Below are 22,018 nucleotides of genomic sequence, written 5' to 3' on the forward strand. Positions count from 1 at the left end.
TGCTGTATATACAAGCAGTGTATTTTAGCGTTTTTAAAGCTCAGTTTCACTCGCGGTCTGTTGACCTGCGGCCCCGGCAACCCTCGGCTTCCCTCCCCAGCGCAACACTGCCAGGTACACGGCGCTACGTACAAACAGCCGCAACTCGCTAAACGAGGGGAAAACGGCTCTCTGTGAAAACAACACAGCGCAAAACCACAACGCTTCTTTTCGCATCGGACACCCAAAGCCGGCACAAAGCAGGGCCCACGGGGACCGGCGCCGCCCGCAGCCGAAGCCGGACGCACAGGCCCCGCCGACACCGCGCTGCAAATGGCGGCTGCCTCCGCCGGGCAGCGCGACCCCCGCCCCCACCCACGGCGGCCCAGCACTGGCCACGCCCCCAGCTACGTGCTTCCCGCGCCCCTCCAGCGCTTCCGGCGCCCGCGGACGTGACCGGCCCCGGCCCCGGCCCCGGCCCCGACCCCGACCCCTCCGCCGAGGCGCCTGCGCACTGCGCCCGGCGCATGCGCGCGGGCGGGCGGGCGGCCGGGCCTCCTGTCCCTTCCCGTTCCCCCCCCCCCGTCCCCCCGGCAGCGGCGGCCGGCCGGCCGCGGAGCATGAGGCCCCCCCGCCGCGGGGCAGGCGGGCCGCGCCGCGCCTGAGCGCTCGCAGCGCTTCCCTCGCAGCCCTTCCTTCCCTCGCAGGCGCGCGGGGCCGCGGCCGCCCCGCCGCCCCGGCATGGAGGAGAAGTACAGCGGGCAGGCCTTGGCCGGCGGCGGCGTGCTGGGGCCCGTGGATGTGCCCAGCGCCCGGTAACAGCGGCGGGGGGCGGCGGGGGCAGCCCCTCCGCCGGGTGAGGGGGGGCCTCGGGAGAGCCCCGCCGCCGGGGGCTGCCCCTCGCCGTCCCTCCCTTTGGGGAGCGGCGGGCATCGCCCTTCAGCCTTTGGGGGGGGCGGCGGCCGGCGGCCTCCTCTGCGTGGGGCGCAGGGCCGCCGGGGAGGGGGAGGGACGGGCGGCGGGGCCTGGGCCCGGATGGCGGCGGCGTGTGCCTGGTCGCAGGAGCAAAGCATCCTCTCTCCATTTGTAGGCTGACTCGCTACATCGTGCTGCTGTGCTTCACCAAATTTTTTAAAGCCGTGGGACTGTTCGAATCCTACGATCTTCTGAAAGCGGTCCACCTCGTGCAGTTTATCTTTATAGTGCAGCTGGGGTGAGTGTGCAGGGGGTCTGCCACCGTTACAGCATGCTTTCTCTACAGTGCTCTTTGTCAGCGTCAAGCTTATACCCTGCATTATGCTATTATAGATTAATTGAGGAGGAGAAGGCATAGCAGTGGATCCAGGAAACACTGTTCATAGCAGTGGCTTTCCTTCATGTCTCTGCTCACTATAGTTTCAGAATCATAGAATATCTCAAGCTGGAAGGGACCCATAAGGATCATCAAGTCCAACTCCCTGCTCCACGCAGCACTACCTAAGAGCATCATCCAGATGTTCTTTGAACTCTGACAGGCTTGGTGCCGTGACCACTCCCTGGGGAGCCTGTCCCAGTGACCAACCACCCTGTCAGTGAAGAACCTTTTCCTAATGCCCAATCTCAACTTCCCCTGGCACAGCTTCATTCCATCTCCTCATGTCCTGTTGCTGGTCACCACAGAGAACAGATCAGCACCTCCCCCTCCGCTGCCCCCCTGTGACAAAGTGAACTTGTAGGCTGCGATGAGGTTACCCGTCAGCCTTCACTTCTCCAAGCTGAACAAGCCAAGCCTCTCCTCCTAAGTCTTGCCCTTCAGACCTTTCACCCTCTTGGTCACCCTCCTCTGGACACACTCTAATAGTTTGATGTCCTTACATTGAGGCACCCCAAACTGCACATGGTACTCAAGGTGGGGCCACACCAGTGCAGTGTCGAGTGGGATAGTCACCTCCCTTGACCGGCTAGCTACGCCATGCTTGATGCACCCCAGGACATGGTTGGCCCTTTTGGCTGCCAGGGCACACTGTTGACTCATGTTCAACTTGCCATCAACCCATACCCCCAGATCTCCTTCTGAAAGGCTGCTTTCCAGTCCCCCAGTTTGTACATATAACCAGGATTACCCTGTCCCAGGTGGAGAATCCAGCACTTGCTTTTGTTAAATTTCATATAGTTGGTGATTGCCCAGCTCTCTAGTCTATACACATGTCTCTGTAAGGCCTCTCTACCCTACTCTACAAAAACTTTAATGTTTTTGCTGCTTCAAAATTGATCGTACCATGACAGCACTGATCACAGGAAACTCAGGCATGTCCAGATTTTCTTAAGAAAGGCATAGAAGACGAGCTTTCTTCCTTGTAATTTGTATTGCTGTAGTTCCTGTGAGCTTCAGCTGCTGGTTTTCCCTGATTGAGAGCTGAAGTGTAGAAACTGATAACAAATATACGGAAACAACCTTTGCAGACAGAATCCTGCTTCATGTTTACCTGGTGTGATCTGGAAGAGCATTTCTGTAATAAACTTGGCAAAGTTGGAACATTTGGAATCTCATTTTTTTCCTTTTATTTCAAATTTTACGTTTCTGGGCTTCTCACTTGCATGTTCCCAAGCACCATAATCTTTTTCCCCATCACATACTCTTGATTCCAGTTGAGGAAGATGCATGCTGTTTCTTACCATTTTTAACAAGACTGTGTAGTCAGCATTCCATTTGTGAATAAGCCTTTGGGTGTATGTATCTTGCTAATAAAAACCATAGTAGTATTTCTCCTCAAAACTTCTGAGGTCAGTTATTTTGATTTTTGTAAATCACAGGTAGACTTCTTGTTTGCCATTCTCTGAAGAACTTGCATTTAAAGTTGACCAGAGCTGAAGTTCACTTGTCATCACCTTTGTACTGGTATCTGACGTGTAATGCAGCAGGGAAGATAAAACCACTGAGTGTGGTCACTGCATCCTTTTAATGAAAAATGTAGAGGAAACCATTTTGTAAACTGAGCCTGATAAGAGAGACCTAGTTATTTAGAGCTGGTTTGAATAAAAAGCTGACTGCTAAGAAACTAATAGAGAAACCTTTCTCCTTTTAACAGGTCTACATTTTTTATGGTTTTGTTTCAAAAACCATTTTCTTCTGGAAAAGTGGTAACCAAGCGTCAGGTGAGTTGACATATGTAATAGTGTTTCACAACTTTGTAGATATGCTTGACAACATGGCTATTGCCAAAACTGAAAGTGAGACAAAGGTTACTGCACTTGGAAGATGTGGTTGCAATTTCCAGAAGTGTGTAACTAACATTGTGTCTAGTGCACTGTAAAAAACAATAATCATTTTTAGCTTTTCTCAGCTCCTTTTGAGAGTATTGTGAAAAGATTGGTCCCTAGCTCCATACAAGCATCTATTTTGAGGATTGGATCTTCAAAAAGAGCTTAGTCTACTTAGATGACTTTGACAGTTTAGAAGGGCAATTTCTGGACTGCCAGAATGTGGAAGTGCTGCCCCACACCAAAAGAGTGCTTTCTGCGTGGTGTGTTGTGATGAGGGGCTAGTCTAATTGCTCTTCATACCTGTGTTGAGTTCCCAGTATCCCCATAAGTAAGAGTAGGGCCATGTTGAAACCCCCTGTTTTGTAAGAAATAAATTTTCTTCACCTGCTTCATATTCATCTTGATTTTATGTAACTGCGCAAAAATTTGATCTATGCGCAGTGTTACCAGTGTACGTACTGAGAGAATCTGAAAGATAGCATCAGAAGTGTTCCAAATCTCAACTGCTCTTGTGATTAGACAGGTATGGCAGAATTTTAAAGTGTGAACAGGAATAAATTGCATCTTTGATTTGGGTTCAGAAAAATCCATTTATGGTTTCACTATTGCTAAAAATTTTTGAATTCTGGATTTGGAAGATGTGATGTTTGTCATAGGCACTTTGACTTGTTTAATGTATTTCCACAATAATTACTTTTCTTCAAAAACTTGCATTTTAAGTTAATAATGTATTGAATAGCTGAATTATAACCTGCTTCCTGAAGAAAGAATTTCATGTGCATAAATATTTGTAGACTTAAAGTCTTAGTCTCTTTATCTTGGATGTTTTACCTATTTCTATGTATGTTTATCAGATATATACAATAGATTACAAAATAAACGGCACCTTTGACAGGTAAATGGACTTGATTTTTTTTCAGCCTTTTTTTCAGATTTTTTGTAAAGAGATCTCAGACTATACTATAGAATCTAGTACTGTGATAGAAAAGAAATAAGTAGTTCTGGTTCATAATATGTCCAAACAAACCTCAGTTGCCTGGCAAAGTAGGTAAGAAGATAATCATACTCTAAATTTTGCAGAATGTATGTTTTTCCCCTCTATTTCTACAGCTACTGTGCTAAAAGAATGCTAATAATGGAGTGTTTATTTTGAAACTATGGAGAAAATGATAATGAAATACCTTTCTTTTGTAGTGGATCAAAATTTTTAAGCATGCTGTTGTGGGATGTATCATTTCACTCTTGTGGTTTTTTGGCCTTACTCTTTGTGGACCACTGAGGTAAATACATATTTACTCTAAAGAATGTTACCTCTTTTTAAGCTAATTTTGTGATCTTTCCCCGTCTTGCTCCTTTGGTTTTTGTTTTCTGTCCCATGATGCCTGCCACTTGCTTATTTTTTTAATTTTAAATGAATCTTCATGCTTTTTTCCTGTGAGCTCTGCCATGCTTGGGAAAAAATACATACAGTTTTCTGTAGAACTTGTAATTTTCTTCATTCTTTGACAAGATGCCAGTGAAATTCTTGATAGTGCTTCAACTGTTAATGTGAGCAATACAAGAAGATCACTGACTGACTTACTGACTGTAGTTTTCATCATTTCCCTAATCTCATTTATGTAACCCCAATTGTTTATTTAACTGTTTGAAGTCCATGGCTTGACAGCTAGTGATAGCAGCTTGGATTCCTGTGCCAGGTGACTAGAATCAATTTTTGCATTTGTTGCAGGGCACTGCTTTATCTGGTCATGTGCCTGCACTGTGTGTGAATTGAGTAGCATTAGTGCATATACTCTGATATATGCACTGAGTAAAATCACTTGTGCTGTTTCTTAGAGGTACTGAGTAACTATAAAAGAATAACATTAGACTTCCAAAAATGAAGGTTAGTGTATTAGAAAGCATCTTTCTTTAGAGAGAGGAAGGTAAAGCCTTAAATAACACATTTTATGAAGTTGACGTTTTATCCTCTACACAGAAGAAGGCATACCTGAGAATAATAGGATTTCTTTAGGAAATACTGTAGTACCTTTCTGGATGCTGGCAGTCTTGCCAAACAGAACCAGTATGGTGGGCCCTAGCAGGTTGTATTGCTATGCAGAGAATGGCACAAGCATTTGGTAAACTTGGCAGCTTTTATTACTTTTATGTTCTGCTCCAGCAGGTGGTCAGTATAGCTTGTTAGCCTTTGCTCTCTGAAGGAGATAGTGTGCATGTTAGAATTTCTTATTTTCAACAATGAAGAGGTTCTGAGGTTGCATAAACTACTAGACGATCAACACCTCAATAAACAGGATGTAATACAACAGAACAAGACCTCTTTTTTTCTCGGAGCCAGAAACTTTGGTTTAGAAGAGGTATTGTAATGGGAATAATAATTCCATCTTGAGCAAGTTAGTGTCTTCTTGTGTTACCAGAAGAAATTACAATTTAAAGTAATCTATCAATGAATAATTCTAATCTGTTCCTTGAGTTAGGAAGTTCTTTGTTTTGTGATATGTCTAGCTGTCCGCAGCTAGATCTATTGCTGGTGAAGGCAAATAGATTTGCATTTATCCTTTTTAATTGTTTAAACTTGCTGTTGAAATCACAGGATAAATCTTTGACTGCTGTGTCATTGAATTTTAGCTGAAATAATATATTTCAAACTTGTGAGGTAAACTGCTTGTAAGTGGACATGTTTATTTCACTTTTTTATAGGACATTGTTGCTGTTTGAGCACAGTGATGTGGTTGTGCTATCACTCCTGAGTGTCTTGTTCACAAGCTCAGGTGGAGGACCAGCAAAGGTATTTAAAAATTTATTTTACCACATGCAAAAAATACCAAATGCTACAAATTCAAGTACTTTTCTACCCAGAACAGTGTTTCAGACCTATGTTCATAGAAACTGTGCTTTTTTTTAGTTTAGTTAGTGGTTAAATGATAAAATGTACTTACTACTTCACATAATAAGTATGACATTAAGAGAGAAACGGTGGGTGAAGCTGTTGAAGATCCATAGCAGATATCTGAGAAGTTTTCCTGTTTGTAGGCAGAAAGGAACCTGGAGAATGATTTTTGCACTTCAGCATTCTTTGTAATGGGATTTTGGGTTCAAACTGACAAAAGGACGTGTGCATGTAGTGGTCCCGGCCTTTAGGCACGGAAGTCTGGCAATACAGTCTCTAGATCCTTGCCTAGGCTCTTCAGTGTCTGTAGCTTTTTGTTTTTCTGCCAAAAAGCTCTCTTAAGTACTTCAATGTCTGCACGAGCCTATATGTGCTGAATACTTGGGCCCAGTCTTTCACTTAATCAGAGATCTATATTTGAAACATCCTTTGTCTGAGTCCCATTACGCACAGTTTTGCAAGGTGTTCTCTAACTGCCTAATCGGCCCTAAATGGAATGAGCTCATCCCAGCACCTAGCGGTCTTGGCCACTTTCCCTCAAAAAGAGTAAGGAAGCTACCTTATGATGTCAGGTACCTGAGGCTAGAGTACTTGCTGTGTAAGAGAAAGTCTGGCTTTGGTGCTGCCTCAGGCTGGGAGTTTTGAAATCACTGTCTCCTAACTGCTCCTGGAGTCCCCTAATCACTTTTAGGCTTAGAGTGAATAGCACAGTCATCTGCTCTGACACTCTACCCCTACCCCCCTCAAACTGAGATGCTTAGGGCATCCAGCATGAAGCTCTTCACCTGGAAGACAATTTTTTTTCCCAGCCATCCATCCAAAGGGTATATGTAGAGCTTCAGAGAGGTTCTTTGTCAATCTGTATCGTAATGGGCCACGCTTGGCAGTTAAGCTGCATGTCTAAGGCAGCAGAAACAAGGGAGCGATAACCCTGTCCTCTGGATGTTTCAGCTTTATGAAGTGAACTGTGGCAAAGAGAAGTCAGATGACTTTCTGAACGTGATAGCTGTATTTGGCTTCAGAAGATGAATTGTAGTAGTAGTTTTTAGCCGTAGAGCTCAGTGTTTTGCAAGGTGATGAATACCAAAATTGCAGTGTTTTAAGTCAGGGTGGTGAAAGCTCTGGGAGCTGGGATTTCATAGTTAGCTCTGCCCCTTCCTCATGAAAGCACTACAGACCTCTGCTTTCTCAGAGCCTTTGCACACTGCTCTAGCCTCTCCTTCCCATAAAACAAAATACTACAATTTGTCTGCTAGATCTTGTTTATAGCTCCTTGATGCTACAAAATATTAAATCATCAGGCTTAAGTAGCTCTGCATTCTGTCAGGCAGAAACACACCATGAAGAAGGAAGCAATCACACTTGAAGTTCATAAGATACAGGCTTCTGGCTTGTTATAGTGGTGATTTGCTCTAAGTTATCTGGTAAATCTGAAAAACAGAGTAAATATAAAATTATATTTTCAAGGCCACTTTTTAAAAAAACTGTGTTTTTTCCTCATGTTTTTCCTACCAAACTAAAATATGCTTACAATGATCAGGAAGGGGGGAGGGAGAGGGCTGATTTCCTGGATTTTTTTACCTTAATCTGTTACAGAATATTATAAAAATATTTGGGTTTTTTTGTTTTTTTTTTTTTTTACAGACAAGAGGTGCTGCATTTTTCATCATAGCTGTCATCTGCTTACTGCTTTTTGATAATGATGACCTCATGGCTAAAATAGCAGAACATCGTATCCTTTCTTGCTATGTTTAAAAGCGAGTGCCTGTTATTGCTGGAGTGGAGAGAATGTGAAGTTGAATGCACTGAATTAAATATGCTTGCTTTTTTTTTATAGGAATCTTACCTTTCAAGAATATTATAGCATAAAATTTTACATCTAAATACTGATATTTACAGCCGAATGAATAGCAAGCATTGCTTACTTTGTTGATAACTTAGAACGCAGCTATAGATTATAAGTTGCAGTTAAAGGCTCGCTGTCCATTTGCACATATCAGACCACTTAGGATTGCTAGAAGCTTTTTTGATTAGCTCTCATGTTTTTAGAAATTCTAGAAATAAGGGCTGTAGCTTAAGTGTGTGCAGTTGACACAGGGTTGACAGCCTGGCTGGCAGTTTTTTTCGTGTATCCAGAAAGATTGTTTTGTGCTTTTGCAAATGTGGTAATCTCAGTTCATCTGCTAAGCTGAAAAGTAATGTGAAATAGCCTGCAGTAGCTCCAACAACAATGGACTTCAAACTGCAAATGGAAGCTAGTTAACAGGCTTTCAAAGCCACTGAGCTAATTGAAGTGATTCTGAAGTAAGTTTTCAACAGGTGTTCTCACCATAGTGAAGTCTACTGACAAAAAGTGGTACATCTGAGGATGGGCAGTAAAAACAAACAAGGTGAAAGTAAACTTCTCAAAGAAGGATGAAAACATGGAATGACAGATGCAAATGGTATGTTCAGGAATACTATCAATTAATTCACTGAGTTTTCAGTGAGTAAATTCATTGTTAAAGTGCCTTCTAGTAGTTTTCCCAAAAACTATCATTATTTTAATCTTTGCTGGATTGTGCCTGTCAATTGCTCTTTGTTTTCTAAAGTTTAAATATTTAGAAACTGGAAAGATACCGATGATATTTTAGGCACATCACTGGTTTAGTGCTTTTAGTGAAAGTCAATCTAACTTTTAATGCTGTTGAGTGTATTTTTTGAAGTCTGGTTGCCAAAATTAACATAAATCCTGTATCAGGACTACTGTGCAGTATTTAGCAGTGATTATGTTCTCATGTTTTAAAATACTCTTCTTTATTTTTTTTCCCCAAATATTTTTAACTATTTATTTTCTGTGGAAATATTTTCATCTTCCCTAAATTTTAAGGATCTGACGAACCTTAAAGCTCAGTTTGCCTACTTCTGTTTCCCATGGTCTTCTGCCACATCTACCTATTCTTTGGTTTAAAAAAAAAAATAATCAAATGAAACTCTTCCTTAACTTTTTTTTATTTAGCTGAGGGGCATCATGACAGTGCTCTTACCCATGTTCTGTATACAATCATTGCTTTCCTGGGTGTTGCAGATCACAAGGTAAAGAACTTGTATTTTAGTAGGTTAATATTTATCTAAGTTTTGTAGGTAAGAATTTCACCAGCTCAGAGCTAATCCAAGCCTAAATCAAAACCGAAAAGTTCCACATCCCCACTCCATATTGGAATTGAACTAGCACTGTAATTTTTACATCTTGATTGAGTGCAAGCAGCTTCAATACAGCAAGCCAAACCATACAATATGCAACTCATATAGCTGATAAGGACTTTCCTGTATTGTGTAACCTAGAAAGTCTAGTTAAAATTATCATAAAGTACTCCATGTCATCAGTGTTCTGGATGTTCATAATGCTTTGCATACAGTACATTTCTTGCTCACTTCTGGGGTCTGTGTTTTGTTGCTGCATCTTTATCTTTCCTAGTCTTTCCTTTACATTAGACCCTTGTATTTGAAGACACAGATTCTGATACTTCTCAGTAGTATAGTCCCATTATAATTGGTGGCATGAATAACTGAGTGTCAAAATCTTACTGTATGGGATTGACGTGACTGATTGAGTTGTTCTGCTAGCTTACTCTTGTTGCTGAAGTGGCTGCACTGAGGACTGAAACAGGAAAAAAAAATACATGGAGCAGCTGAGAAAGTATTCATGTAAAAGTAAATCCAGTGTTAGAGAGACTCATTAACTGTGTGCAAAGCAAGTGTGATCTAAGGGAGATGAGATGCCGTGTGTGTATCTTGTGATTCATTTATAGAATAACTTTGAAAGAAAATATTGTGAAGAAATGGTATGGTGCGATTAAAGGTAGGTGAATGGAAAGAGTATGAAAGGATTGGAGGCTGAGGTGACAAGGACACTTTTCTGGTTTATGTATACTTTCAACATTTTTTTAATAATGGAAGATGGGAAACACAGTTTTGTGTGATGTTTCTCTTTCCTTGTATGCTGTTTGCTACCAATTCACTGCTGTTGTGTGCCAGTTAACACTATTGAGAGTTTTAAACTTCAGGTCATGTTAGGCTGTTATGAATAGTGCTGATGTATAACTATGTATGCTATATTACTGTTTTTAACTAGACTAGCAATTAGAGGAAACATCCTGTCTTTGGCTTTTGTTGATAAGTTAAGGAAAGCATATTAATCTTTTTTCACCTAAGTGTCACTTTGTTTGGAGTGAGGTATTTGGCTCTCAAGAAATGCTAACAGGATCCCTCTATGTTTCCAGGGAGGAGTACTGCTTCTGGTACTGGCATTGTGCTGTAAGGTTGGTTTTCACATGGCTTCCCGAAAACTCTCTGTAGATGTAGGTGGAGCCAAGCGCCTTCAAGCTTTATCTCATCTCGTTTCTGTCCTTCTGTTGTGCCCATGGGTCATTGTTCTCTCTCTGACAACAGAGGTAAGACAAGTATAAAAATAAATCATTTTTTTGAATGCTTCTGCTTGTGAAGTGCAATTTAATTATTTTCTTTAAAATATCTTTAAATTTCCAAAGTCACCATTTTTCTAGTAAGCGCTGTTGCAAATTTTTCCTCTATATTTTGATGTATATCTGCATGATATCTTAATTTCCTTTTTCGTGTGATAACTTTATTTCATCTTTTTAGCTCAGATGTTATATCCTGCATTCATATACTAACATTGCAGAAGTATTAATGACTGTATAAATACAGGGCTCTGTTATTCCTGAGGAGTAGATTATTGTAATTTAAAGATGTGTTCATTATACCTGCATGCTTAGGGAGAGTAGACCCTTTGCAAACATGGCATTGCATATGGCATTACTTTTAAAGACATGAAAGTATTTAACATAAGGTACTGTAGTACATATTAGCTATATGTGTCTTTCTGTAGCTGGAATGTTGGGTTTATATGATAAACTGTGTAAAAGTATTTATGTTTTGATGGATTGCTGAAAACATTTGTAATGAAGGTGAACTAGATTTAATGCTGTATATACAATCACATCTAATGGTGAACAATCCTGTTTGAAATGTATTTTTTTGTTGCAGAGTAAAGTAGAGTCTTGGTCGTCTCTCATCATGCCTTTCATAACAGTCATCTTTTTTGTTGTGATCCTGGATTTCTATGTGGAGTCCATATGCTCTGTCAAGATGGAAACTTCCACGTGTGCTCGATATGGATCCTTTCTTACTTTCATCAGTGCACTGCTTTTTGGCAACTTTTGGACACATCCAATAACAGACCAGCTTCGTGCTATGAACAAGCCACCACACCATGAAAGCACAGAGCACGTTCTTTCTGGAGGGGTGGTAGTGAGTGCTGTCTTCTTCATTTTATGTACGTATTCTTATTTACCTTTTAATAAATCTATTGTCTGTGCAGGAAGCCAATCAGAAAATGGATGTGTGTAGAATTCTTTTGGATGAGCTTTTATGGATTCTTTTGAATAAAAAGGGCCTGTAACTTTGTGCTCTTTTACTGTCTGTCTAAAAAAAAAAAAAAAAAGAATGTAATAGATCTGTTGTGGAAGTGATCTAATCTTACATAGCAATGAAACCTAAGGATAAACATCAAGGTGAAGTTGACGATCATTTTGCTGCCTGCAGGTTTCATGTAAGCTTTGATTGCTGTTAAAACAGATTATAAAATAGCTGTGAAGCTTAGAAACAGCAACAAAAACTTCAATACTTTCCTTGCAGCTGCCAATATCCTGTCCTCCCCCTCCAGGAAAGGGCAGAAGGGTACCCTTATTGGCTATTCCCCTGAAGGCACTCCTCTCTATAATTTCATGGGTGACGCATTGCAGCAGAGCTCTCAGTCGTTACCCCGGTTTATTAAGGAGTCACTGAAACAAATCCTTGAGGAGTATGATTCTAGGCAGATCTTCTATTTCTTGTGCCTAAATCTGGTAAGTGCATGGTTTTTTTCAAACCCAATCACAGCAGTACATGCATAGTACAGTAAGAAGAGTTATTCTTGAAAAGGGTTCCATGATTGATTATTTTTAAAGTCACCTTTGATAGAGTAGTTTCATCAGATGGTATGTTAAGCTAAAAGATGCTTATGTTAATCTTACAGTAAGTGGCAGGTCACTTTGAGTTGTTGTCACAGTGTGGTGCTGGTTCTATGTGTAACTATTATACCAGTAAGTTTAAGATTGAGGTATCTCAATGATACCAGCAGATACGATGAAACTAAGAAGGCCTTCAAGGATGAGGACAAGAAAATAGGAAGTGTGGGACTGAGTACTGTCATTTTGGAGTAGGCTGGTTTTATTTCTAGCTTCCCTCTTTCTCAGATGGGAAAAGATCATGCAGTAAGCAAGATTGATAGAATCTAATTGGCAAAAATCTCTCTTCATTCTTTGGCAATAATCCAAGAAAACCGGGGAGAAACTTGGGGTTTCCATGATAACTTTAAGGAATTCCATTATGGAATATGAAAGATGGGAAAGAAAGTTCATAGGCAGACCAATTAATAATAGTAAATCATACAGGGAAAATATATGTATTAAAAATGTTTCCTTGTGTACCCTTCTCAAAATTAATTCACAAGATTTAAACAGTCAGCTAATTGGTGAAGAAAATGTTAGCGGAACAGATGTATAGACAGCATTGCTTTTACACTAATAATAGATCAGATCAGAGTTGTTACATTGTTTAATAACAAAATGCCTGAAACTTTGTCTGCACAACATTAGTTTAAAATTCTAAATGAAAACTTAAATCTATTCCTGTAGAGTGTTGTTTTCTTAGGTCTAAGGATTTGGGGAGGGTAGGTTCAAAAACGTCTCTTCATAGACTTGGAATGTATCACTTACTTTTGTTTCATTGGAGGAGAGAGAAAATGGTCTAGAAATACTTTGAACAATACCTTTGAAGACTATCAAGTGTCCTGTGAAGAGAGTTTCCTGCTAGCTACCAAAACATTAAATTACAAGTTAATGTTTGAGGAAAAATTCAAACTCTCTTTCGTTTTAGGCTTTCACTTTTGTGGAGCTTTTTTATGGAGTATGGACCAATAGCCTTGGTCTTATTTCTGATGGATTTCACATGCTTTTTGATTGTTCTGCATTAGTGATGGGGCTTTTTGCAGCTCTCATGACAAGATGGAAAGCAACTCGCATATTTTCCTATGGGTATGTATAGTAGATTCTTTAAGGACTATATAAAAATTATTCTACTTGCTCATTTTCAAAATGCCCTGCTATAAAGATTTTTTGGGGGATGTTTTAATGGTGCATGCTTCTGTGCATTTTTTGCTATGTCTCTTTGTTGTTCCATTTGTATTCATGCTATTCCCCTCTTACCCCAGCGAAAAAATGTCTGAAATGTAATTTTCATTTATCTCTACAAATAAAACTTATCACTGTGAATATTATGTAGAAATTGCTATATATGTGTATGCATGTCAAACAAATATGTTGAAAGTCAGGGTTTATATGGGGATTTCAGTTGTGCTGATGTAATCAAAATTTGTATGGTTAAATTGCATAGTGGTTTAGCAGTTTGAAGCCCTGAATGTGCAGTATATATAAAAGAATACTTACTTTAGTATAGCTTTATATTATTGGTACTGTGTTTGGACAGTTGCACTCTAGCTACCTCTTGGTCAGACATAAATAACTCAGAAATTAAGGTATGATTTTGTGACATTGAGGGAAAAAAAGCAATCTTAATGTTCTGTTAAACGTATTATAACTTTATTTATTATAACTTTGAAATTTGTTCAGAGTACCCATTCTTCACTCTCAAAAGTACCTATGTTTGCTTTCAGGTATGGACGTGTAGAAATTCTCTCTGGATTTATTAATGGCCTCTTTCTGATGGTAATTGCTTTCTTTGTCTTCATGGAATCAGTGGCCAGACTGGTGGATCCTCCAGACATAGATACAAATATGCTAACTGTAAGTTTTATCATTCTGTTTGAATGTTGTTTGGGAGTTAATGGTTCATTTATGTTTGTCTTAATTTAAAAAAAAATGGTAAGGAGACTAAAGTTGCATACTCAAGAGATGTGAACTGTGCCTTGACTTTTTAACATACTCTAATTTTAAAATCCAAACTACATCTAGTTTTAAAATAAGAAAATATACAGGGGTGAATATAATTTAATTGTAACAGTTAAATTGAATTTTTTTTAAGACATTACAGCTGTACAGTCTTTTTAGCTGGTGATCTTTCTACAATAAAAGATACTAAGGAAATATTCTGTACAAGACTAAATTTGGTTCTGCTGTTATGTATACCAAGGTCAATTACTACGGAAAAGATTTTATATTAGTCTCTGAGAAACCTCAAAAATCAGCTAGAATTCATAACATTATGCTGAGTGTGTAACTGTGGCTTAAACAGTTATGAAGCTGTGCATAGCTAATCTTAACTACACCTGTGTCTCTCTACCTTCCACAGCCTCTTCAGGGGCTCCCCACTTAAAGGGTTATTCTAATGCATTTATTTCAAATGCAATAGTTCATTTTCTTCAAACTAAATTTTCTTTTATTATGGAATTCTGCAAAACCATTTTTTTTTCCTAGTGAAAGCAAAACAAAGCTTGTATTCAGACCACTTTATCTCTTTTTGAAAATAAATAAAATCAATCTCCCCTTCTTAAAACTAGATTTGCTATCTTGTCCTGATTTGTGGATACTAGGTTTTGCATTTTGGTGGTGATTATTGGGTGGGTTTTTTGGGAAGGTTGGGGAGAATTGGATTTTTTTGAGAGGGGAAGAAAATTCTTTTGAAACCAGCTTGTATACTGAAGGAATATGATGAGGAATCCACATCAGAATAATCCTTCTGTTGATGTTGATGCTTTCACAGTTTTCCTTTATTAGGTGTACAGTGCCTCTGATTACCATGTTCCAGAAAATGAACACCTGGGAAGATGTAGTGATGTTAAAGACTTTTCTCCCTTTTCTCCCTCTCACAGCCAGTCTCCGTTGGAGGTCTGATCGTAAACCTTGTTGGTATCTGTGCCTTTAGCCACGCACACTCCCATGGGGCTTCTCGGGGAGGTTGCCACTCACACGATCACAGCCATTCTCACCACGGGCACAGCCACAGCCATGGGCACGGCCATTCCCACAGTGACCATGGGCACAGCCATGGACATTCCCACGGGTCTTCTGGAGGAGGCATGAATACCAACATGAGAGGCAAGTACAGACTGTTGAATCATAAATTATATATGTCATTTTCAGCAGACTTCGAAGATTTTCAGAATCAGACCCTGTAATATGGATCATTCTTAAAATCTCCAGAAGTGATCTGACAGCCATGTAATGTAATATAGATGAATTTCTCAAACTGTTTCTTCATTAATGAGTTTAACTTGAAGAAACATAACTTGAAATGTTTCTTTGCATGGCTTGCTTAGATGTGACTAATACCTAAGGACCAATAAAAAGCATTAATCTACAGTCTTCATTAATATTAATAAAAGGTCATTGTAAACTTTATTGAAAGAGCTTACAGTCCATTGTTCCAAGTCCCATCTGGAAGTGAAAGTACAAGGTTTCTATCTATAAAGATACTACCATGCTTCTAGGTGTTCTGTGACAGCTGGTTGTAAAAACACTGGGGGAGGGGATAAGAAGCAGAAGAGCAAATGCAGACCAGCAATCTAGAATATACTTCTATTTGTGATTCAGAAGATAAGGTGGTAAAGATGAAACTTTCTTTTTGAAACCTAAAATCAGAAGCTAACTGAGAAGGGTAATATATATATAAAATTTCAGCATAGCTACTTAGAATTTTTCCCCTAGCAGTTAGAAGGTAGTTATTTACCAACTGCCTGGCTTATAAAAAAAACTCTATAAAGCAATGAGGTTTTTGTGTAAGCTTGTCAGAGCGTAAGCTTTTTAGCTAATAGTCTCATATTTCATTTGTTATTTTACATCCTAATTCAGTTGGCTATTCTGTTCTCTGGCATTTTTGTGAAGTCTGCCCATACTCTTAACTATTTCAATATTCTTTCAAATCTTGACACTTAACTAGCACTAACCTTACAAAAGGTTAGAGATTATTTTTCTGTGCCCTTTGAGTGTACGATGAGATTGCTCCCACCATTAAAAAAGTATACAGGATTATTCTTAGCAGTAGCAGATAGACATCTTCTTATAGAATAGGAGCAAAGTTGGCATACAAAAACCAAATGGTGCATTAAAATCTGTCCACATTAGCAGGCCAAGGCATTTACACTCGTCCTTTTATCCTCTGTTAAGGATCAATGAGTCCCTCTGTGCAGAGTTAAATGATTATGCTATATAGTACAAATCCCACTAACATTTTAAAGACTCTTCACATTTGGTTTAATCTGCAAATGCCTGCCTAGATCATTGCACTGTAGAGTAAAAATGTGGGGGGTTTTACATTGATTTGTAATTAAACATTAGAAAAGCTAAATGTTTTTTTTAATTTTGCACCCAAGTAGGCAGATAGTTGCCTTTGTTTAGCTTCAGGGGTGTTTATTATGTTTAGTAAACACTACTGTGTTTCCGCTATTGAACATATACATCCATTTGAAACAGAACTGTTCAACTTAATCACTCAGTTTATTTTGTTTTCAGGTGTGTTTCTGCATGTGTTAGCAGACACTCTTGGCAGTGTTGGTGTTATCGTATCCACGATATTTATTCAGCAATTTGGATGGCTCATAGCTGATCCACTCTGCTCTCTTTTTATTGCTACATTGATTTTTCTTAGTGTTATCCCACTATTGAAAGATGCCTGTCAAGTGCTTTTGTTGAGGATACCTCCAGAACAGGAGAAAGATCTGCATGCTGCTTTAGAAAAGGTCAGAACTACAATTCTAAATGTTTTCATATGCAAACATACAAAGCTATAACTGTTTTGAATAATTATTAAACTCAAGTACTTGAGTCTGACAGCTTCTGTTGTCTTCAACTTCATGTCTCAAGCTGTTTTAAATATATTTTGCAGAGATGTGACAGGATTAGGAGTTCTACTGATTAAAGTTGTTTTGCAACTAAAAAAAACTTGTACTGTTTTTTGCTTTTATGGGTAGCTCATGGTTTCAGATAAGTATGGTAACACTGTGGGAAAGGTACTTAGTGTACTAAGAAAGTAATGTAGCAATTTCCAAAAGCTTGCAGCCTTTTTAAACTTCATGTGTACAGTTCAGGCTACAGGATTGTATCTTGAGCCTGTAATTGCAGGTTTTCTTACTTGTCCATATCATGAAGGGCATGGTGGTTCACAGTAGGTGAGGTGGCAAAAGTAAAGCTCTTTTTTCTAAATACTTTCTCATTCTAGTCCATTCTCTTCCTGTCTGCTCCAGTACAGTATCTGTTTTGAGGCTGTACTCAAATGTTGGCTCATTTGAAGTTCCTGCCCAGAACTGTAGTACAGACCGCAGTGTGGAGAGCTCCCCTCTGTCAAAGAACTAGCTACACGTTCTTTGAGGATGCCATCAACTAGAGGCAGCAAGGAAGACTGTTCTGAATGGTGTCCTGTCAGTTAGTAGAGGGGGAGATGTGTTCTTGTCTGCATGAGAAAGAAAAGAATAAATGGAAATTGGCTGGGAGGAGACTTGTGTGATGAAAGGAAAGTAAGGTGCAGGATGGTGTTTCACTTTTTGATGAGGGAAGACAGAAAGCAATTCAGGGAGATGGAGGAAGAAGAAAGTACTTTTTGAAAATAATCAAAGAGCAATTCATTAAAAGATTATAGGAAAAGTGTTTTAAAAAATACTTCACAGTAAAACAATATGCTTGCTGCAGGTTGACCCCAGCCAGCAGCCAGGCACCGACACAGCCACTTGCTCGCTCTCCCCTTTACCACCACCACTGCCAGTGGGATAGGGGAGAGAACAGGGAGAGCAAAAGCAAGAAAAATCTGGGAGCAATATAAAGGCAGTTTAACAGGTGAAGGAGAGAGAGGGGAAAAAAACAAGCAGTGCACCACCTTCCACAAGCAGACCGATGCCCGGCCAGTCTCCGAGCCACAGCCACCTTGGAAGCCAAAAAACCCCCTTCTTCCTCTGCCCCAGTTTTTATTGCTGAGCATGGCGTTACATGGCATGCAATATCCCTCTGGCCAGCTTGGGTCAGCTGTCCCTACTTGCTGGCATGGGGGCAGAGTGGGAAAAAGAGAAAGCCTTGACAGTGCCCAAACACTGTTCAGCAATAGCCAAAACATTGGTGTGTTATCGGAACTATTTTAGGCACAAATCCAAAACACGGCACCTTACTGGCTGCTGTGAAAAAAGTTCAATCTATCCCAGCCAGACCCAGTACAAAGATCAATTTTAAAAAATGATAAATTATGCGAAGATACTATGTCTCAGAATTAAGTCCAGCTATGGTAACTAAATAGCTGCTTATCCTGGACAGTGAGGTAGCAGATCCCCTAGAAATGGTTAAATGCCCAGCCAGCTTTCTCTTTGGTCTGTCCATTGATGTTACTGTGATCTGTACACTAAATCAGTTTTTTCTCATGCTATTTAGCATTGCATTCTGCTGTTTTTTTCATTTAGTTTGACTTTCAGCTTCTAGTCTTTGACAGTATTAGTAAGGTGACCTTTCAATGCTACGTGTTTCTATATACCACTTAGCTGGAAAGCAGCTTCGTTTCCCTGTGAAATGTTTGCCACCAATATCCATGTACATATACAAGTTTAAAATGTGTTCTAAATGAATTGTTGCTAATGTAATTTCTTTACAGATTCAAAAAATAGAGGGAGTCATATCCTACAGAGATCCTCATTTTTGGTGTCACTCTGCAAGTGTTGTGGCAGGTACAATACATGTGCAAGTGGTATCAGATGTGATGGAACAGAGAATTGTACAGCAGGTAAGCTGCAAGGGTTTTAGACCCTAATGTCTTAATTTCTTACTTTGTAGCCCTTTTTCAGTCATAAACTGAAGTTTGAAGCTGCTGTTTGTGATTATTTGTATAGCTATTAGTTGATGTCTCAGAGCTGGTCTCTAATGCTGTACTTTCCCTTGCCTGCTGGCGTGGAATTAGTTACATAAAGAGTTGTTTGCTAAAACATCTGCCAAAACATACAAAAAAAAAGTTGTTTTTTTTTCCCTTGCTGTTGAAAGTGGCACTAAGTCTGCTCTGGGAAAAGGAGAGGAGGTGGATTTCATGCTGCAAAACAGGCGGTAAACAGTAGGGATATCTGGATGCTATTCGTGGGCTTATTATCTCTCTGCTTGGGTTATTCTTTTACTTAAAGAGACACTGATCTCCTTTTGCAAGACACTAAGAATTACCCATTATGCAGAAGTTGCAAAGCCATACCCTCTGAAGCTAGTCTTTGCTTTCCAGAAAACTGAATTCTTTACGATGGTATTTTTTTAATCTACAGTATTTCAGAGCCAGAATATTGCAAGTTACTGTGAGATGCATAAAAGAGTAATCTGATGTTAACCATACTCTTCTGTTCAGGTTACAGCGATCCTGAAAGATGCTGGTGTAAACAACCTAACTGTCCAAGTGGAGAAGGAAGCTTATTTTCAACACATGTCCGGACTCAGTACAGGATTTCAGGATGTCCTTGCAATGACTCAGCAACTGGAATCCATGAAATACTACAAAGATGGTACTTACATCATGTGACACAAAGCTGTGTTCACCAAAGGACGTGTAAATGGTGAACCTGTAGGATTCTATATTCGTATTACTTTTTGTCGGGAGATCTTGCACATACGTGTACAGAAACAAATGTACTATATATTTGAATTTTTTTAAGCATACTATCTTTATTAAAATTGAATCAAGATGCTTTTATAAATGAAATAAGGTGGACCTGAATATTTGCTGTATATGTGAAAATAATGGAAATCTTAAATACTGTACCTGGTGTTTATTAAACAGAAATCTTGCAACTTGTGGATGAACATGGATATATTCCATACTTTCTCTTAAGTATGGAACATCATGATTGTAATTTCATCTTAGTGATGGGAAATGGAAATATATATTGGAATGCAAACATAATCAACTGAAAAATATTTTGCTTTCTTTCAAATACAGCTTGAAGACTCTTTGAATGAAAAAAAAATTACACGTTTATTATGAGGAGTAAAAAATAGCATGAAGCCATGTTTTTTGCACACTGTTAGAAATAACACAGTTTTTATGTTATGTCTCAGCATACGAATCTGATTTTTAAACTTAATTTTAATGCGTCAGAACAAATAGATAATACCAATTTATATCAAATTACTTCTTTAAGGAGAGAAATAGGTTAACAGTGAGAAATTGGGAGGGGAAAAGATTGTAGACACTTTAATGGTTCCTGAGAAGCCTCAGAATCAAATAACCACTCGGTAATTTTTTGTACTTTTTGTATGAATAACTGCAAATGCAATAGTTTGAAGCTTAAAGTACTTCACCAGTGAGCATCCTAGCACTCAGCTAAACTTCACCTCTTTGAGATATGTTATGCTGTCATTTACTTTTTTCCATAGTACCATAACGCAGCTGCAGGTGCACTGTAGCCAGCTGTACCTTTTTGTATTACCTAAGGAAGCAGTCCAGGTTTAGAATGCTAAACTGTGCCAGTAGTCGGGGACTTGGCAAGTTGCTGAAACAAACTGTAAAGTGAGACTTCTTGGCTGGAAAGAGAAAGGGTGTGTTTAAGAAAGAATTATGCGTGTTGGGGTCTTAATACTGTGAAGAAAACAAATCTCTGTCTTTAGTGAAAACCTGTCAATGGGGTAATACATGTCTTCAGAGGTAGTTATCTTTACATCTGTTTACAGTCTTTCTGTGCCCCCTTTTCTTCTTGGCTGAACCCCTTAAATACTTTACTTGGAATTCAGCAAATCAATTCAGGGGTTAGCAAGAATGAGTACGTCTTTGACCATTCCATGTATCATGGCAGTCTTATTTTGTCATATTGTTTTCTTGTCCTGGCGTTTAGGATCGGTACCTGAGTATCATTATAAAGACTGGACTCGATATTAGTGGAATTTGAGGATAGAGTGATACAGGATTTACATGATCAGATTCACCAGCAATGCAGTTTGAAATGTCCTTGAGCAATTCTGCTTCTCTCAGACTGTTTATGCAAACTGCATAGTTTCTTTTGGAACTCTTGAACATGTTTGCATTCCATTCTCTTCACTGCGTTAAAAACACTTACTGCAGTACAGGACTGACTTGAAAAACTGGGGTCAGAAAGTCTGTGAAAGATGCATTGCTTTTACATGAATGATGATTTTTACATGAGTGATGAAGATTGACTACACAAATCGCAGTCCCTCATTTCTCAGGATAGTGCTGCAAAACCAGCCAAGTTCTCAAAGCTTGACCCTGTTTTCTTCTGATGTATGCCTTTGGCAGTGTTTTTCTTGCCTTGTTTCCTCCAGAACGCTCAGGTCAGTTGACTAACAGTGCTACAGTTACACTTGGCCTAGAAGCAGGGTGATCTTTTGGTTTTGACAACCATTTTCAAACAAAAAGCTCATGTTAACATTTATATGTGCCACTCTCATTTGGGGTGATTCATCTGGAGCTGACAGCATTTTACCAAACCGAGCATTAGCCCCATTGTGATAAGTAGATGAAAAGGGGTGGTGATTCTTCCTTTTCAAATCAAATTAGCTTAACGTAATTGAAAAGCTTTCATGCTTGCCACAGCTTTCTCTGAGCAAATGCCAATTTCCTACTTCAGCTGCTAACAAGACCCGAAACAAATTAAGGTGGCTGGGACCATGCTAGATGTTCGTGGCAGTGAAGATCAGCTCATACCTGGATACTTGATAGGCAAGGACAAACCTGCATGTTAACACGCATCAGCAGCTTTTTGTGTGTTACCCAACACATGTGCACAGTGGTTTTCCGGGCTACCCTGATGGGAAGACAATGGCAATAAATGTCTATGTTAAATTGATTTAACAAGAGCCCGTATCTGTCAGTAATCCTCCAAAGGAG

At 39.6% G+C, this 22,018-nt stretch overlaps 1 protein-coding gene across 1 annotated transcript; it reads left to right on the forward strand.

Annotated features, from left to right (window-relative positions):
* Positions 1 to 720: 720 nt before the first annotated feature.
* On the forward strand, positions 721 to 20,461 carry SLC30A5 (solute carrier family 30 member 5). Its single transcript, XM_075726056.1, has 16 exons — positions 721 to 794; positions 1,070 to 1,192; positions 3,048 to 3,114; positions 4,417 to 4,502; positions 5,923 to 6,010; positions 7,757 to 7,844; positions 9,111 to 9,187; positions 10,375 to 10,545; positions 11,159 to 11,447; positions 11,810 to 12,018; positions 13,091 to 13,248; positions 13,887 to 14,016; positions 15,042 to 15,267; positions 16,681 to 16,907; positions 18,797 to 18,925; positions 19,526 to 20,461. The coding sequence occupies exons 1-16, from the start codon at positions 721 to 723 to the stop codon at positions 19,694 to 19,696; spliced, it is 2,313 nt and encodes a 770-aa protein (XP_075582171.1). The 3' UTR covers positions 19,697 to 20,461.
* The last annotated feature ends 1,557 nt before the right edge of the window (positions 20,462 to 22,018 follow it).

This window comes from Pelecanus crispus, chromosome Z (assembly GCF_030463565.1).
Source record: "Pelecanus crispus isolate bPelCri1 chromosome Z, bPelCri1.pri, whole genome shotgun sequence".
Lineage (NCBI taxonomy): Eukaryota > Metazoa > Chordata > Aves > Pelecaniformes > Pelecanidae > Pelecanus > Pelecanus crispus.

Coding starts and splice junctions, on each gene's coding strand:
- SLC30A5 (XM_075726056.1), top strand. CDS start 721: ATGGAGGAGAAGTACAGCGGGCAGGCCTTGGCCGGCGGCGGCGTGCTG. Junction 4,503..5,922: donor ACTCTTTGTGGACCACTGAG/GTAAATACATAT, acceptor ACTTTTTTATAG/GACATTGTTGCTGTTTGAGC. Junction 13,249..13,886: donor ACTCGCATATTTTCCTATGG/GTATGTATAGTA, acceptor GTTTGCTTTCAG/GTATGGACGTGTAGAAATTC.